This window comes from Prosopis cineraria, unplaced genomic scaffold, assembly GCF_029017545.1.
Source record: "Prosopis cineraria cultivar Desert tree isolate PC_DT_omini unplaced genomic scaffold, ASM2901754v1 PC9, whole genome shotgun sequence".
NCBI classification, from domain to species: domain Eukaryota; kingdom Viridiplantae; phylum Streptophyta; class Magnoliopsida; order Fabales; family Fabaceae; genus Prosopis; species Prosopis cineraria.
The window spans coordinates 806,453-825,834 of record NW_026555340.1 but is presented as its reverse complement, the minus strand read 5'-3'; the positions used below and the strand labels follow the sequence as shown (position 1 = coordinate 825,834).

The 19,382-nt window shown below is 35.5% G+C and overlaps 1 protein-coding gene across 1 annotated transcript; it reads left to right on the top strand.

The window, feature by feature from the left end:
- The first annotated feature begins 5,327 nt into the window (after nucleotides 1-5,327).
- LOC129319431 (putative E3 ubiquitin-protein ligase XBAT34) lies at nucleotides 5,328-19,145 on the top strand. Its single transcript, XM_054964496.1, is given in 10 exon segments — nucleotides 5,328-5,631; nucleotides 5,633-5,660; nucleotides 5,770-5,884; nucleotides 6,442-6,522; nucleotides 6,659-6,747; nucleotides 6,879-6,970; nucleotides 7,079-7,160; nucleotides 7,460-7,562; nucleotides 18,004-18,089; nucleotides 18,306-19,145. Coding segments are annotated over 10 exon segments (1,389 nt in total). The 5' UTR covers nucleotides 5,328-5,560; the 3' UTR covers nucleotides 18,948-19,145.
- Nucleotides 19,146-19,382: the final 237 nt, after the last annotated feature.

Sequence of the window (19,382 nt, the reverse complement as noted above, 5' to 3'; positions counted from 1 at the left end):
CTCAATTGGACTACAACACACCTAATTGAACAGTCAATATCATCACATGCAATTCAAACATAACTTGGCTATTAAAACCTTAATTCACAATAATTCAAGGGGCTAGCAATAACCATATTAAGTAAATCTATTGGCCGTCATACTGTACAATTAGCACATTAGCTACATTTGCACAAGTATTTTGATCTCTAACAACAACTTCCAATCAAATATAACATCCTAGGCTGAAATGCACCAAAATAACACAATTCCTTATGCAAGTGCATCAAAATAATATATGTCCCTAAGTTGGCACATTAATAGAAACAATTCATTACAAAAATACTAAAAGGGAGGGGAAGAGCTATACAAACTTAAGCTCTTCAAATCCCAACAAAATCTTCCTTCCCTTTATCCTTATCAAAGTCTTCACCTGTAAAATATAACCATGGGGGTGAATCAAGGACTTAGTAACCAAATAGTCTAATCTATTCAAAAGCATACAAGAACATTATATGAGAATGTGAAGTGGCAAAATAAAACATTTATCAGATACATTCCAAACACATGATATCATATAACATCCCATACAATGCATGATCAACAATCTCCACATTATATCCTCCTTATTTCCTCCAACTGAATATGTGGGCTAACATACAATAAGACCAAGTCCATATGACTGGACTAGCCCAAGTTCACCAATCATGGAAGGTAGCCTCGGCCAAAGGTGCCTTCACAATCTATTTCAAATAGTACTGGAACTTTCAAAGAAGAATAGGATTGTGTACTGGGGCCTCCATAGTGCCAGTTACCATATAAATTTCATACAAATATCCCTTGACAACTCTAAGGTGAAACTCCCACCCTTTCACAACGATCATATTCATAACATTTCAATCACATGCATATCATTCATCATAATTCATATATCAAATACTAATATTTCATATTGTATCCACATTCACAATCTTTCACAATCAACGTAAAAATGATTTATAAGCATATGTAATTCTGTAGTTCAGTACCACATCACATAAATTTCTAAAGTATCAACCTTTTGATTATAAATCTAAATTTTCATAATAAAACATATACACATACATATACACTTCCGTAAACCTCATATACATTCAAATACACAAATAAAAGGACAAGATTATTTGGTTATCCTAACCCTTTTGTCACAAAAAAGGTTACCATGGTAAATTTTTGACTCCATAATAATACACTATCTTAATGAGACTCGATCAATGTAACATCCTGATTTTCTAATCCAGTAATTAGCTATTGATTATAGTGAATTAGTATTAGTAAAAGATTATAATATGGGATGAAAGTTTAGCATTATGGCTCATTAGGATGTTAAATGAACAAATATAGGTGAAAGAATCACGTTTTAGGACAAAGCATGTAAGCGTGGTGAGGATTTTCCTCACTATGTCATGCGCCGTGGCTAATCGTTCCTATGTCGCAGTGCATGGCACAAAAAGTTAATTAATAAGTCGATGAATCAACTCTTGGTTTAGAAAGGGAAAAGAAAGAAAAATGTGAAGGGAGAAGAGAAGAAGCAGAGGTCTAATAGGGTAAGAAAGTTTAGAGCATTAGAAGGAATTTCTGACCGGTAACCTATTAGGTAAGTATCGTACAACTTTTACCTCTAATTCTACTATAATTTCTCTTAGTATGAATTATAGAGAGATTCAATTGAGGAGATTTTAGGGGTTAGTTTTTTACCCTATTTCTCAAGAGTTAAATTAGCTCTTTGTGATTAGTTTGGAGTTGAATGATAGAGCTTTGAATCTATAAGCCCAATTTAGCCCTAAATCAAGAGAGAAATGGGGTAGAAATTGTATAGAAGTGAAATGAGATCGTTAGAAGTGAGAAAGTGGCAATTGAGTGGTTATGGATCTAAATTGGATAAGTAGAAGTGAATGAATTTTAAAGGTGGTTTATAGTAACAACTAAGTGTTTTTGGTCAATTGATCTAATTGACTTATAGTGCTAATTGTGTATAGATTATTATAATCCATGTATAAAGTAGGAAAGAAGCTTATAGTGACACATAAGTAGTTGATGGAATCCGCAAGTAACCTTTCTTTGTGATAAAAGGGTTGAGGTAATCGAATAACTTCACTATCTGATTATCTATTATAACTGTTTAAGAGTATGATTAGTATTGCATGAAAATGGTTTTAAATTGAGCATGTTTGCTAAATGGATGTTTAGTGCATAAAATTGAGTTTGAAAGAAATAAGTTTATGAATTTCATGACTTACAATATGTGTGTGTAGGGGGGGGTTTTATATGCATGTGGAAATGTGTTTTATATGGAAAGCATGATGATATATATTTGACTATATGTTGCATTTAGAGTAATATATGATGTAATTATTTTGGGTGATGATACACTTTTGGCAAGCCATTTTTGTCAATATCTTCAATTGTATTTTGAGCAAAATTATTTCTGTCAATATTTTGGTTTATGTATAGCAGACACATGTTTTACAAGCTAAAAGAAGAGATGCTCATTATTTTCTTCTTGTTCTTTGCTTCTTGTTGTTCTTAGCTTTAGTGAGATCTCTTTGGGATGGGAAGTGAGTGGCCAGAACAAGCTTTCTTTTTCTCTTTGTTTACTTGTATCAAATTGGCCATGGACTTTGTTGCTTTAGCAATAATCTAAATTATTAATTGAAAATCATTCTTTACTTTTTCCACTCCCATTAGTAGAATGCTTAAAGAACTCTAATACTGCTAATTAAAGCCTCTTCATTTCTGAGAATTTTATGTGTAGCAAACTAATCACATAAACATGCTTAACATTAGTATTTGATCAGTCAAAATATTATTACACAATTTATAATAGACAAATAACAACCATGATAAGATCAACAATGTCACAGCAATTTTGAACTTTCTTCTCTCATTTTCAGCAACAAGTTCTTCCCTCTCATGCTTGCTCTTCAACTTCTTCACATCAACACATAGTGAATCAAGCTTTGCCATGAAAGCTTCTGTCTCTTTTCTTCCTCTCGGCATACTATTTTCACCATACATCCTATCTATGTGGTCCAGAACGCTCGTTAATTATCATCTTTGATCTATGCCCCAAATCACCATCATGCCATACGAAATACCCATATCCCCTCCCTAAAATGGTTGTTCAGATCTTACTCATTAAAGCATAAAGCACAAAAAAAATATAGGTCTGGACAAAAAAGGGTACCTTGTTATAGTTTCAACACCCGTAAAACTTTCTCCTAGGATTTTTGTTGGTCTATAAAGTCTAACCAAGGTGCCAGAAGGCCGCAATAACATGCTCTTGTCTCACCTTCATAATTCATCTCTACTTCTCCTTGCCTCAATAGTCTTACCTGCCTCCTATTGCTTCCACATGATGACAACATAGATTTAGCCATAGCGCCCCTCAGCAAGTCCTTTCGATGTTGCCAGCTTATTTAGTAAGATGGTTAAGATGATTATAGCCAGAGAGATGATTGAAATAGGAAATGACCTTAACTCCCATTACCACCAATATAGGGTAACACTAATATTAGAGAATCACTAAGAGACACATCAGAAGGGACGACTGCCACTTCACCATTGACTAGGACTCGCCAATTGAAAAATAACGATAGTTATGTACAAGATAACGGTGAGGTTTTAAAATGCCACAAATTTAAAAGTTCAGGATTATTTTGCATATTTTAGAGTTTAGGGTTCAGAGCATTTTTCAGGCATATTTTACTCATTAACCCTATTAAAAATATGGGTAAGTTTTGACCCGTACGAAAGGTGTAATGATCTAGGCATTGTTTTTTTAAGAGAGACTTGGAGATCAATATATAAAAAAATAACAAGTCATTTATAAATTTATGAAAAAAACTAGTTGAGAGGTTATATTTTCAAAAATAATTTATAAATTTGAATAAATATCTACAACAATAATAATGTTTAAGTATTAAGTATTAAAACATTTAATATTTTAGCAATATTATTAAATTTCATTTTAACAAATTGAAATTATTCCATTTCAATTCCCTTGAATTAACTGAAGTTTCAGATTTTTTTAGAACCCACTAGTAATTAAATTATATTCCTAGTTCTTAATTGAAATTCTCTTATTAAAAATTTCAACTCCATTTATCTTATTTTTTTTTAATAATAGAACTGATTCATTCCCCCTCTCCCCAATTCCTTTACTGATTCAATATCTTGTGAGTATGGGTATAAATTTAGTTTAAACTAAAAACAAAGAATTGCCATTTAACCTATTTATTATTATATAGTCCTATGGTCATATTTATAAATTATTTTTACCAATCTCATTTATACCAATATGATAAAAAATACAAAGAATAAAATAAATATAATTTCAAATATAATTTTTAAATTAAAATTAAAAATAATCAAACTATATTTTCCTCCATTTAAAAATGTAAGACAATTTTTAAGGAGTTGAATTTTAAAAAATATAAAGCATATTAGTTTTTTGAAGTGTAATCATTATTTTGTTTAAAAGTGCCCTTATTGATGAATGACTTTATATTTATTGTAGAGTGTTTAATGGGGGTAAAATATGAAAAGATAGAGTTAATTGAAAAGTAGGTAACTATTTTATTAAAAGGTAGGATTTAGTTAAAAATGCCTTATATTTTTTAATGAAAAGAGTAATATTTTTTATCAATTAATTCAAGTTATGTCCCAAGTTTTAATTTTAGGAATTTGCAACTCCATCTCTTAATTTTACAATTCTATTGTGATGGATTTGTAACTTATATTTTAAATTTTAACAGGAAAAATAAATTTTTTTTATTATTCAATTATGTTAAAATTTAAAAATAAGTTGTAAATTTATTACAATGTAATTGTAAAATTGAAAGATGGACTTATAAATTTTTGAGATTTAGCATTTAAAATCTACTTGAATTAATTAATTTTTTGGGACCTCTTTATATTTTTTCTTGTTTATTCTCTTACTTAGTTTGAAGATTTTAATTGAAACAAATTAATCATATCAACCACAAACTTATACTCTCTTTGTTTAAAAATATAAGACATTTTTTAAAGTATTAGATGTTAACAAATGTAAGATATTTTTAATTTTTCGAGATTATTATTTTTTTTAAAGTACCTCTATTGATATTGACTTATGTTTATTATAAAATATTTAATAAAGATAGATATAAAAAGAGATAATTTAATTAAAAATAAATAATTTATTTTATTAAGGAGTGAGATTCAATTAAAAATATTTTATATTTTTAACGGACCGTAAATGGATCACTTCATGCTTTGGCCTGATATATACATATTTGTAATTTTCTTTTTCACGCTTTCGGATTATAATTTCTCTCATTTCGTCTTTCCTGGAAATCGCTATTCTGCGATCAACGCCTTTTTCCAGGAAAGTTAGACATTTTCCTGGAATTATTGCCCTGATTGGTCCCATTTCTTCTGTGACTTCTTCAGAGGCTGAAACCAGAACTCTACTCCAGAATTCATGCAAAATCTGTAATCAAAAGCGTTGCCTTGTTTCACCCAGAAAAGAAATCGTTACCACTGATATCGTGGAAATTTGATGGGGCAAGGGCAATCAAAGAGCGAGCTTCTTTACCAGCAAGTCAGTTATGGGAACATCGAAGGATCAAAGCCTTCATAGGGATGGAGCAGGACTTGAGGTAAAGAAAGTAAACAGTGGTGAATTTCACAGATGATTTTATTTTCATTTCTGGTAGCTGTTGAAGGATTTTTCTTGTTCATTGTGATGATTTGTTGATTTCACTGCAGTGGGTGGACAGAGAAGGAAAGACGCCTTTGATTGTTGCTTGTATGAACCCTGAGCTGTATGATGTCGCCGCAACATTGATTGAACTTGGTGCCAATGTCAATGCATACCGTCCGGGTATTATTTCTTTTTGGCTTGTTAAAGGTTTCTCAGATTTCAAGCATTAGCTTCTTGGGCCTTTACGCTGTCTGTTTCGAATGGAGTCAAATAATTTTAATGCTATATGAAATGTTAAGAAATGTTAGTAATTACCGATTAGGAGCACGAGTATCTTGGTCTAAGATGGTTATAAAGCCTTCAGATTTCGTAGTTTAGCTTCTTGTCTCTCTTTCTCAAGTCATTTTAGATTTTAGATTATTGTTTGCTATAGCCGTCATTATATTAGCAAATAGTATTAAAATGAATGACAAAGCTAGGGTATAGTTTATAAATGTCAGCCATTAGATTCTCTAATTAAAATACGGCAAATTTAACTTGTCATGATTGCGGTATGGAGTGCTTTGGAAATTACTTCTTATATTTTATGTTTTCATTGTAGACCATAGCAAACTCCTAGGAAACTTTTTTTTTTTTCGAACTCGCATCCTTGAATGAATCTTTTAAATTAGCATCAATGCATGTCTTCCTTTGGCTTTGTTGACTAGTTCTGACTTTTAAGATTGGCTATTGGATAGGACGACATGCTGGTATGCCATTGCATCATGCAACTAAAAGAGGCCTTGAAAGAATTGTTAAGTTGCTTCTTTTGCAAGGAGGTAGGATCAGATGCCACTGTGTTTGCAAAGTTTTGATTTTTCCTGTTGATTTGAATTATTTCAAAAATATGGCATATACTTTTATAATTTTCAATTCTCAGGACATTGATTTGGCATCTGCTGTTAAATTTGTCAGCTAATGCATTGGTCATGAATGATGATTGCCAAACTGCTCTGGATGTTGCCAGGGCCAAAGGCCACGGCAATGTTGTTCGTGCTATTGAGGTATATTTGGACTTCTTATTGTAATGTTGAAATGTACCTGCTATATTAAGTTGAATGGATCAGGTCTTTTTTCTTTCTTTTTCATGATACATAAATTATCAAAATTCCTCTCATGTTTCTTGTTTTTGCAGAGTCATCTTTGCTTGTTCTCTGGTTGGCTGCGGGAGTTCCATGGACCTGGATTTCTAGAAGTAGTAGCTCCGCAGCTAGTATCTAAGAAAGTGTGAGTATCAAGTGATATTTTGTTGAAGCTTTCTTTTCTTTTGTTTTTTTCCCCCTTCTTTGCTTGATGGATGGCAGGTGTTTCTCACTGCTTGCACATTTTATGCAGTTGGGTGGTTGTTTTACCAGTTGGCTCTCGGATTCTTACCGGACCATACAAGCTGGAGCTTGCCATATATTCTAGCATGCAGGTATTTGAGAATGAATGAATACATGATTCTTCTGGACACAGATTCTGAGGTTTATTTTGTCAGCCAGTGGACTTGATAAAATGTCTCAATTTCTACAGATATTAAGTTTATTAAATAGTTATAGAACTTGCAACATCTTTCTCAGTTTACTTATCTAAAATTTGGATGAATCTTGTGAACTACATTTAAATTATAATTGATATACTGATATCTGTTTGTACATGAAACTAAGTTTTCTATCTTCTTGCCTTAGTATTATCATATATTATGATGTAAAAAGCATATTATTATATGCACAGGATGCACAGCCACGGACAGTTATTGCACTGTGGAAGGCCAACTTAGAAGAACCAAAGCTACACCAGGCAGACCCTTCAGTGACTATTGCTGATCCCACTACAAGTAATCTCCTAACCTGAGCTAGGTTTCAAATGTGGTTTGGACATGTGGACTAACTGTTGGGTCACAACTTCACTAATTGAATTGGTTAAGCCATGGCTGAACTCAATGATGTCTTAAATGTGTGTGTATATATATAAGTAATTTTTCAAATAGTACTTACATATAATAATATATTTTAAATATTTCTCAACCCAGAAGATAATGATATGATGCTTTACTAAAACCTGAAATTATAGTAGATCTAGTTTACCGAATGCTTAGACATATTGCCTTTTATTGAAGTGTATAAATATAAAATAAACACACTGAAAGGGTGCAAAGTTGTGTGTGCGTATTTAATATTAAACTTTTAAGAGCATGAATTCTATGTGCCTACTTGTTTCCCTTTGTGCAATGCACTTGTGGGAACCAGGTTCAAACCCGTCTTCAAGAGATGAAAATTAGTTCCCATGTTACATGGTTCTGCGGAGTAGATTTTGAGAAATGGTGCTGGCCTTGGTCATGGATTTTGATAGAGCTGCTGAGTTGGTAAGGCATATAGGTGCAAATTAAGAAGAAAATGATAGATGGGGGGCAAAACAAAAAAGGCTGGGTCAAAAGATTACACTATGGGTCTTGGCCACAAGGGAAAAGAAGTGATCTAGGAGTAGGGATTAGGTGCAGCTAATGGTAAGGACAGTGATTTTGTAATTTTTTGGGTTTAAAATTATCCAATTCAGTTGAGACAGGGGAGTTCAATCTTTTGGTGTGTGAAGTGTGTTTGGGAGTATTGGCCTTTTGAAAGTCCAGTGGCTTATGTTTGGTGTTGCTGTTCTTTGGGGTGTATTTTGTGTTGTTCCATGTGCTTTGTAACGGTTATTTAATTTTAGTTTTAGTGTATGGGTGTATGAGGGAGATGAGATTGGCTTGAATCATTATTTCCCTTGTTATCCAGCTTAAATATTTAGCATTAGTATTTTCAGTTCCATTTGTAATGTATTTTCTGGTTTTTGGTCTGTTTTAAGCTATTAGAGTAGAGTGTTCTATTATTTGGTATCAGAGCACGTCAATCCAGCGGCAAAAATTAATAGTATGGCAAACTCACTAGCAGAAGTTGTAATATGATATGAGAGTTGTAAGTGTACTTGAATAAAAACTATATTAACCAAATATTGTTACTAACTAACTCATTTACTTCTATAAGGAGTTAGCATTGAAGGGAAGAAATGTTAACGAGAAGTTAGTTGTTGATTCTTTTGTTCTCTCTCCTCTCGATTTTCTCTATCCTTCTATATCACTGGTATTAGAGCTAGTGGTCCTCATTAGTGGCAAATGGCACACATTCTTGGAGAGATATGGAAGAGCATGTTGGAATGTTGGTTCAATACACTGTTGTTTAAGAAGTCATTGAATTATGGACAGCCATTGATCAAGGCATGGCTGGGATGCAAGAAGCTTTGTGTGTGTATAGTTGTCAGACTTTATGTGCACTCGTGAGTCTGCAGAACGTGGTGGTGCCAAGCATTGAGGTAGTGCAAGTACTGGTGATAAAAAAAAATTTGGGGTCTCATTACCATGTTCCCACAAGGTTCACAAAGATGGATTTTCCTCGGTTTCACCACAATGATGGTGTTTTTGGATGTTTATTGCAATACAAGATGTATTTTGGACTTGATATTGTAGATGATTTATAGGTCTCGTTAACTAGCATGCATATGGACGGTAAGGGTTACAAATGCCTATACATGAAGATTCCATGAAAGATTTGATGCATGTGAGATAGTATTGCTTAGTTGTAGACTATTGAGATGAATTTGATGATATTATTTGCAAATTGAATCTTCTTGAAGAAAATTTAATAAGTAGTTATATTGGTGGATTGAAGATTGAGATAATGGATCAGGTTTGTGCTTTGGAGCCTCGGACTCTCTTGGATATGATGAAGGCACCAAGGGAAGAGGAGTTTAATTGTTCTATGGATAATAACTCTTAAGAGCCAGAATTAGGGGACGTGTCCAAGCCTTGTAACTTCACCTCAAAATTTTTGCAGCTTCGCCAATTCTAGTTTCACTACTTCTAAGGCACGATCATCTCCGTTGGTACCCTTTATGGTTGCTTTTAGTAGTTCTATGAAATAGGACAAGCCACAAGTAGCTAGTATGATGGCGGCAACTTCTAAATTTTTTAAGATTTTATCTCTTGAGGAAATTGAAGAACACAGGACTAATAACTCATGTTTTTATTGTCATGACAAGTATTTGTGTAATCATGAATGCCCTCAATGAAAGAAATTGTAGCTGCATTTGATCAAAGTTGATCAAAATCAACTAGAGTCTTTTGAGATGGAGTTTGTGATTGTTCATCATGAAGTAGTGGCAGTCTATAAGCCTCAAATATTCTTACGTACACGACAAGGCATAAAAGGCAAGAAGCAATTGATTCAACGTTTTAGGTGGACCTTGGTAGTAGCTTCACATGAAGATGTGATTATTCCAAGAGGAGGGTGTTGGACATATAACTCATTATTGGGCCTAGGCCCAATAATATCTCAGATCTAATTTTCCTTTTTTTCTCTTCTCATCTTGTAATGTTCTGTTTTAGTGTCTTTAATTAGATTTATATTATTAGAGATTTTAGAAGAGTGTTTAGGGATTTAATTAGATTCACTCTCTCTTGCCCCTATTTATATATGTATCGGTTCCTATCAATAAAATACTAGCATTATTTAGTCCAAATAAAGTTTCATGGTATTAGCTTAGCGTTCTTGATCCTCTCGGCTCTCGTGTCATCCTCCTTCTCTTCTTCTTCCTCTGGTTTGATGTCGTTGTTGAAGCTCTCATGAATCGACCACCATGAGCGTATCAAACTGGTGATGGAAGCCAGAAAAGCTCGACTTGTGATGATGGGTCGAAGAGCGTGACTGGTGCGACTGGGTCGAGTGGAGAAAGAGGGTCGACTAGCATGATTACCTCAGCGTCCGAGAGCTTTACACAGATCATGATCACGCACTGGTTGAATGGAAATAATTACCTTCAGTGGTCTTGGAATGCTTTAATGGTTGTACGGGGGAGAAATAAGGAGAAGTAACTCATGGAGGTTCCTCCTCCTCCTTTACTTGATGATATCTGGTATGAAATCTGGGTTGCTGAAAACAACATGGTGATGGCTTGGCTCATGAATTTTATGATAGTAGAGGTAAGTGAAAATTACCTACTTGCAACCACTGCCAAGGAGATTTGGGATTCAGCCAGGAATACTTATGCTGTTCGTGAAAATATAGCTGCCATTTTTCAGGTAAAACGTTCCCTTAGAAGCCTTTATTAGAATGAAAAATCTGTAACTCATATTATACTTCCCTAATGAAATTTTGGCAACAAGTTGATCTCTATGCAATCCATGACTATGAGTGGTCATGCCACAGGGATGGACTTTATTATAAAAAATTAGTTGATAGAGATAGATGCTATGGTTTTCTGTTGGGCCTTAATGATTCGTATGAAGATGTTAGAGGCAGAATCATGAGCATGAAACCTCTTCCCATGTTGGAGGAAGCATTTAATATGATAAGATGTGAGGAAAGTGGAAAAGTATTGACTCAAAGTCCCACCATCCCAATCTCTCTTCCAAAAGATGCTTCTACTCTTGCTTCCCGAGGAGAAATGAAGGGAAAGAAATCAGGAAAGTGGTGTGATCAATGCAATGAAGGTGGTCATATCAAGGATGAGTGTTGGAAGTTACATGGCAAGCCCTCAAACTTTAAACATAAGCCCAAAAGTGAACGGAAGGGGTTTATAGTGACTGCTGCAGATTCACAGAGTGGATCATTGAGTGTCGAGGAGCTGTCAGTTCTTCGAAAAGTATTAGAAAGACATGCTTCTTCTGCTGCTGGTAATGTATGTGAGGCAAAAACCTCTTCTGTGACCTTGGCTCAATCAGGTACTGCTCTTACCAAAGCTCTAAATGGGACAGTCATGTCTAAAAATATTTGGGTAGTGGATTCTGGTGCGACAGACCACAAACAGGATTCAGGGAATTATTCTCTGATTTTTCTGAAAATTCTGAGCATGAATTTGTTGTGGTAGCTAATGGTGAGTATGCCAAAGTCATGGGTTCTGGAACTGTTGTTATCTCTGAACATATTAGAATGTTTTGTTTGTTTCGACTATCAAGTACAGTTTGTTATCTGTGAGTCGTATTGTGAGTCAAATGAATTCCATGGTTATATTTGATAACAAGGGCTGTGGTTTTCAGGATTTGGCCTTGGGGAAGATGATTGGCAATGCTAAGGAGTGGAGTGGGTTTTACTATATCCATGGATCTTCATCAAATAATTCTTGTGCTGTTTTTTCTGCTATGACTAGTGTAGATTTTGTTTTGTGGCACTCTAGGTTAGGCCATCCGAGTCCTCAATATATGAAATTTCTGTTTCCTGATATTAATAATAAAGTTATTTCTGACTTCCATTGTGATACTTGCAACTTTGCAAAACAAGTTTGAACCTCCTTTTCTTCAACTGAGTATAATCCTACTCACCCTTTTTCCCTAATCCATAGTGATGTGTGGGGTCCATCAAAATTTGAAACCAATTCTAAGTCCAGATGGTTTGTAACTTTTATCGGTGATCATATCCAGGTATCATGGGTTTTTCTTATGAAAGAAAAATTTGAAGTTTTCACAATCTTCAAAAATTTTCATGCTTTTATTCAAAATCAGTTTCAAACATCAATAAAAATTCTTCAAAGTGATAACAGAAGAGAATATTTGAACTCTAATTTTCAAACCTATTTAGAAAAACATGGCATAGACCATAAGATATCTTGTGCCTATTCTCCCCAACAAAATGGTGTCTCTGAAAGAAAAAATGGATGTTTGCTTGAGGTTGCTCGTGCTCTTATGATTGGCGGTAATGTCCCGAATAATTTTTTGGGGGATGCTATCCTTACATTTGCCTACTTGATTAGTCGTTTACCCTCTAAAACTCTAAACTTTCAAACCCCTCTTCACAAATTTCTCGAGATCTATCCTAACTCTCATCTCACAACAACCATACCAAAACGGGTCCTTGAGTGTACAACATTTGTGTACAATGAGGTTGGGGGGAAGCTAGATTCTCATGCCATCAAGTGTGTCTTCTTGGGGTACTCCTGCACTCAAAAAGGGTATAAATGTTATTCTCCTGTTACTAATCGTGTTTATGTTACTATGAATGTCAAATTTGTTGAAAACCAACCCTTTTTTAACAAATCACCCATTCAAGGGGGAGAAAGGGACAAATGAAAATGAATGGTCAATTTGTTTACCTGGGAATGATCATCATAACAATTTGCCTAACTTTTTTGGACAACCGTATGAACACCACATATTACCAGATCTGTCTACAATATCTCCTCTACTCACAATGATTCCACCTCTGAGCCTTTAAACCAGTCTGACCCCATTGAAACAATATCTCCAAATTCTGAAAATTCCTCTAGCAAATCGCGCTTCCAAGATGTGAATCCTTTTGAGCCCCTTAATATGTTGTCTGATTCTGAGACTCAGGTGGAAGAACCTAATAGTGCTATTGAACAGCACCAGAGTGGACAAGACCCCATTTCTACACCAATGCAGAACCATGAATCTGCACTTGAGGAAAGTCTTGAGGACTTACATTGGCCAATTGCTTTGAGAAAAGGAAAGAGGAATTGTACCAGATATCCTATTGCCAGGTATATTTCATACAAAAGTTTATCTCTTCATTTGAAGCCTTTTGTAGTTAATGTCGAAAATGAAAATATTCCGAAGAACTTTAAGGAAGCAATCATAGATCCCAAATGGAAGGAGGCCATAGAAGAAGAATTGAGGGCTCTACATAAAAACCAGATATGGGAAATCACCGAGTTGCCTAAGGGGAAGTCAATCGTAAGTAGTAAGTGGGTTTTCACAATAAAGTACAATCTTGATGGGAGTGTAAACAAATATAAGGCTCGATTAGTTGCTAGAGGCTTTACTCAGACTTATGGGATTTATTACCAAGAAACTTTTGCGCCTATTGCCAAGCTTAATTCTGTAAAAGTTCTGTTGTCTCTCGCTGCAAATCTAGATTGGCCTTTACATCAACTCGATGTCAAAAATGCATTCCTAAATGGTGATCTTGAGGAAGAAGTTTATATGAAATTCCATTGGGATTATGAGATTCTCATAATTCTCACAAGGTTTGCAAGTTGATCAAGTCTCTGTATGGCTTGAAACAATCACCGAGGGTGTGGTTTGAAAAATTTACTCAAGCTATCAAAACTTGGGGATACAAACAATGCCAAGCAAATGACACTCTATTTGTTAAACATTGTGATGAAAAAATGACGACTCTCATTGTGTATGTTGATGATATAGTTTTGACAGGAAATGATGATAGGGAAATTGTCAAACTAAATGACAACTTGGCAACTGAATTTGAGATCAAAGATTTTGGATCTTTGAGATACTTCTTGGGCATGGAAGTGGAACAAACGCATAAGGGGATAGTGTGTCCCAACGAAAATATACTTTGGATTTGTTGAAGGAAACGGGGATGTTAGGAGCAAGACCTGCAAACACTCCTATGGAACTGCACCAGAAATTGACAATCAGATTTGATAAGACAGTAATAAATAAAGATATTAGAGGCTAGTGGGCAAGTTGATCTATTTATCTCATACTAGACCTGACATTTGCTTTCCTGTGAGTGTAGTTAGCCAGTTCTCAAGCTGTCCTCGGAAGGAACATTTAGCTATAGTTTACAAGATACTCAGGTATCTGAAAAAGACTCTAGGACTAGGACTGTTCTTTGCAAAAGGTGATATTAGAGGCATAGAATTGTTCACAGATGCTGATTGGGTTGGGTCAAAAATAGATAGAAGATCTATTGGCTATTGCTCTTATGTGCGGAGCAACTTGGTGACTTGGAGAAGCAAGAAGCAACCTGTAGTTTCAAGAAGCTCTGCTGAGTCCGAATATAGGGCTCTTGCTCTAGGAACTTGTGAAGGAATGTGGATTGTTAGACTTTTAAAGGAGCTCAAGATTGACATGGTTGGACCCATTAAAGCATGGTGTGATAACACGTCTGCAGTCAAGATTGCCAACAATCCGATTCATCATGATCGTACCAAACATATGGAGATCGATCCGCATTTTATCAAGGAAAAATTAGATACAAAGACTATTGATATATCCTACATCCCTTCAGGACAGTAGATTGTAGATGTGATGACCAAACCATTGACCTAAGAAAAGTTTGAAGCATTCAGAGGCAAGCTGGAAATTTACTCTCCAGCTTGAGGGGGAGTATTGGACATATAACTCATTATTGGGCCCTAGGCCCAGTTATATCTCAGACCTAATTTTCCTTTTTTTCACTTTTCATCTTGCAACATTCTATTTCAGTATCTTTAATTTGATTTATATTATTAGAGATTTTAGGAGTGTTTAGGGATTTAATTAGATTCACTCTCTCCTGCCCCTATCTATATATGTATCGGGTCCCTATCAATAAAATACAAGCATTATTCAGTCCAAATAAAGTTTCAAAGGGAAACTCACTTTATATGGAACCTATGACAATGTGACATGGTGAATGCAAGGTGAGGATTTCTGTTATGATTTTATAATTTTGACATTAGTTAGTTAGGATGACAAGGGGATATAGCTGTTATGTGTTATAGTGGTTAGTCCCTATAAAAACCCTTACATTTTGAATTGTACAATAGCGATGGCAGATTAATAAAACTCCAGTGTTATTAAGTATCTCCTCTCTCCTCTCTAATATCTCTCAACCTCCTCCTTCTCTAACCTTGCTATTCTTGTCTCAATCTCTTTTACTTGAAGTTATAATTCTATGACAGTGGTATCAAAGCTAATGCTCCTCGGCCACCCTCTTTTCCCTGCCACTCATCCTTTTAGTTTAGGTAAAAATAAGAAATCGAACCCAACAAGAAATGGAGGAAAGATTGCACTAGGTTGAGCAAAGGCTTACCAAGTTAGACACCATTGACATGCTCAGTGATCAAGTAATGGGTCTTCCAAACTAGATCCAACTTTTGATGTGTGATTGAGAGGAAGAGTCAACCAATGGAGATCGGCATGGTAGAAGTGGAAGAAACAGCCATCGTCGCCGACATGAAGATGATCATTGTCATCGAGAAGACTACTGATGACCTACCCAATTCACGAAGATGGATTTTCCGAAGTTCTCCCGTTTTGATGTTTTGGGGTGCGTTAGAAGATGCAAGCGTTATTTTGAATTAGATGATACCCCATAAGATGATAAAGGCTTGGTCATGGCATACCTCATGGAAAGAGCCTGGTTTGGTGTAAACCCAATGTGGAGCGAATATGTCGAAGCCCTTGAGCAACGGTTTGGACCCATTCAGAAGACACCTTGGAATATCTGATGCGATTGTGATAGAAGGGTTCCTTGGCCGACTTTAATGACACGTTTGACATTGTGGCTTGTAAATTGGATTTTTAGCAAGATTTGTTGGTTGAAGCATACATGGAAGGGCTATTGGAAGATTACGTAGGACCTGTTAGGCTTTTCAAACCAAGAGCCCTTCAAGAAGCACAATCGTTGGCTCGCATGCAAGAAATAACTCTGCGAAGACAAGCATTTGAAATTACAATTCTACAACAATTTCTCTACAAATTTCTGTGAATGATGGGTACCTAAATGGGATGAGAAATCCTACCCTAAAAACTAGCTGTTGAGGTGAGAGAACCAACCTACTTATATACCACATTGAGCATCCTATGCCTACTCAATGTGGGACTTGACATCTCATACTTCCAAGTCTCTATCAATTGGTTGTCAACAGATGCACTCCATGGCAGTTATCTCGGCCTCCCACTAGTCAAAACTTTCTGGAATTGTCAACATCTAAGCTCTAGTATCAATTTATGAGTATCTAAATGGAATGGGGAGCCCTACCTCAAAAGCTAGTTGTTGAGGTAGGAGAACCAACTCACTTATATACCTCGTTGAGCATTTCATATTACTCAATACAGGACTTGGTTTCCTATACTACTAAGCCTCTATCAATTGGCCCCTTATGGATAGCTGATGTCTTAGCAATTGTGCTGTATGACAGTTAACCCGGCCTACCTATCAAAACCCTATAGCTTTGATACCTTTGATAGGGATAAAAGAGAAATGGAGGTAGAAATAGAAATATCATTCACACCAACCCATTACATCCTTAGGATCCTATTTATATAGAGAATATAACTAAATTCCCAAACTACCCTTTTATCTCCCATTCCCCAAATTACCCTTACAATTACCAATTCCCATGTATCAGGGATTGGTATTAAGAATTATGATGTGATCTTAAGGTTGGAATTGGCTGACATCTTTGGGTGGCATTTATTGGGATTTTCCTAACTATACCATGACTTTTTGGCAAGATGGTAAGAAGCTATCTTTAAAGTCACATTATCCCAGTACTTGGCAACTTACAAGTGCTAAGCAGTTATAACATGTGCATTCCAGCCAGTTTTTTTAATTGCACTTGGAACATGAAAGCAGTGTGCAATGCTATGACAGCAGAAATTCAGGAAGTCTTGATGAATTTGAAGATTTTTTGTGACTTTTTGGGTTTTGAATTCTCCAATTCAGCCGAGAGAGGGGAATTCAATCTTTTGGTGTGTAAAGCATGTTTGGGAGAGTAATATTTTGTGTTGCTGTTCTGTGGATCGTATTCTTTGCTGTTCCATATCCTCTGTAATGGTTATTTGATTGTTGTTTCAGTGTATGGGTGTATGAGGGAGATGAGATTGGCATGAATCATTATTTCCCTTGTAATCCAGCTTAAATATATATATATATTTGGGTCGAGAATGCAGCTTAAATATTCAGTAATAGTATTTTCAGTCCCATTTGTAGTGTATTTTCTGGTTTTTTCTTGTTTTGAGCTTATTAGAGTCGAGGGTTCTATCGATTCCTTTGATAATTCAATCAGTTTGAATGGTTTATTTTGGTATGGAGTTATTTAACTTCAAAGACAGGTTTGAGGTGTTTCCCAAACCTGTCACTTTACCAGCTCCCAGTTGGCCCGGTCTGTATTGGCTGGTCTGGTTTGGGTTGTAGACCAATGTTATTGAGTTCTTTTACTTTTCTTGTCTTATTCGGCATCCATTTTCTAGTTTTTGTCATTTAAACCCTATCAAACTACTTTGTATATTTTTGTATTATATGTATCAATTGAAACAAATTTACAATATAATCATGTAAAAATTGAATGCAAACACTAAGTTCTTAAATAAGTCTTTTGATGAAGCGGGAATATGAAGTGATGGTCCTGCCAACATGTAATGCGGAATAATACAATCCACCCACACCATCCTCATCCCCATCGTCTATTTAGATTTACAAGCTATCTTCTTCCTTATTGAAAGGCTTGGAACTAGCAGCAGATGTTGTTTACTGTTTGAACTTTTTGCTTATTTCCAGAAACACGCATTAAACTGGCACCTGCAAGTGAGAATGACAAGCAACAACTTAAGTGGTTTTCAGATGCATGCAAAGGAATTCCACAGGTTTGTCACATGCTATATGTGGTTCATTGGCGTTAATGTGCTGAATTTGATTTCCATTTGTTGATTGTTCAGATTGGGTTCAGAAACTTAATTTGATGTTTCATATTAGTTTATTGGCTGTTTACCAAATATATAGGATGTTGGCAGACAATATTCACTCTGTGGCTCTCATTCTCAATACATTATTCTTGAATCTAAAAATCTTTAGATTTTCAGGAAAATCCAGCATTTTTGCAGAGTAACATTAGAACAGCTCCTCCCTCAGCACCTCCAGCTGCAGAAGACATAGAGATGGCTGCCGCTGTCAGGGCATCCATGCAGTCTGCCATGCATGAGAGGCCACCCCTTGCAAATGCCCTGCCAAACTTTGGAGCAAGTTCTTCAAGTGGAGTAAATACAACAAACAAGCATGATTCAATTGGCTCACCAAATCCGAAGACAAGTGGTAGTTTGGCCGTAAATGAAGGCAGTCTGGGTAGCAATTCAAGCCAGCCCCTTCATATCAATGACAATGAGCCTGTTCCCCAAAGTTCTAGTGGTTTGGATTTGATTCCATCAGCTCCTCCAATTGCGGATGAGAATCCACTACATGGCCCTATTCATTATCCATCAATTGATTTAACCCCTGTTGAAATATCATCTCCAACTGTAGAGAAACCACCTGAAGAAGGAAACAATGCTGCTGGGAGTGGTTCGTCTTGTGTGATCTGTTTAGATGCTCCAGCCGAGGGGGCTTGCATACCCTGTGGCCATGTTGCCGGATGCATGCCTTGCTTGAATGAGGTCAAAGTAAAGAAATGGGGTTGCCCGGTTTGTCGATCAAAGATTGACCAAATTATAAAGATATATCACGTTTAATATTAAAAACAATGTTAATAGCCTTGACTGTAATATATTTTGAAAATGACATGGAATATTGAGGCCTCACTTTGGGTCTGAATATCTTATCCTCATGTACCATATATACTTAAATAAAATCTTATCCTTACTTTGGGTAAGACCTCTTTTTTTTGTTAAAATGACATTATGCACGTGGGTAAGACCTCACTTTGGGTCTGTGAATATCTTATCCTCATGTACCACATATTGTGATTTTAAGTCTGCTTTCCAAAGTGTACCTTGTCGATTTTGTTCATTTGTTATACATATATCCATGTCTATTTAGTGGCCTGGGACTTCTGGGATTTGTATGCAAATTTGAGCCCATGAAAGTGAGTTTGGATTACCTCAGTATCCTATAAGCTCCATGAGTTGTAAGGTTTTTAACATGGTAGCTGGGTGCATTCATCTTCA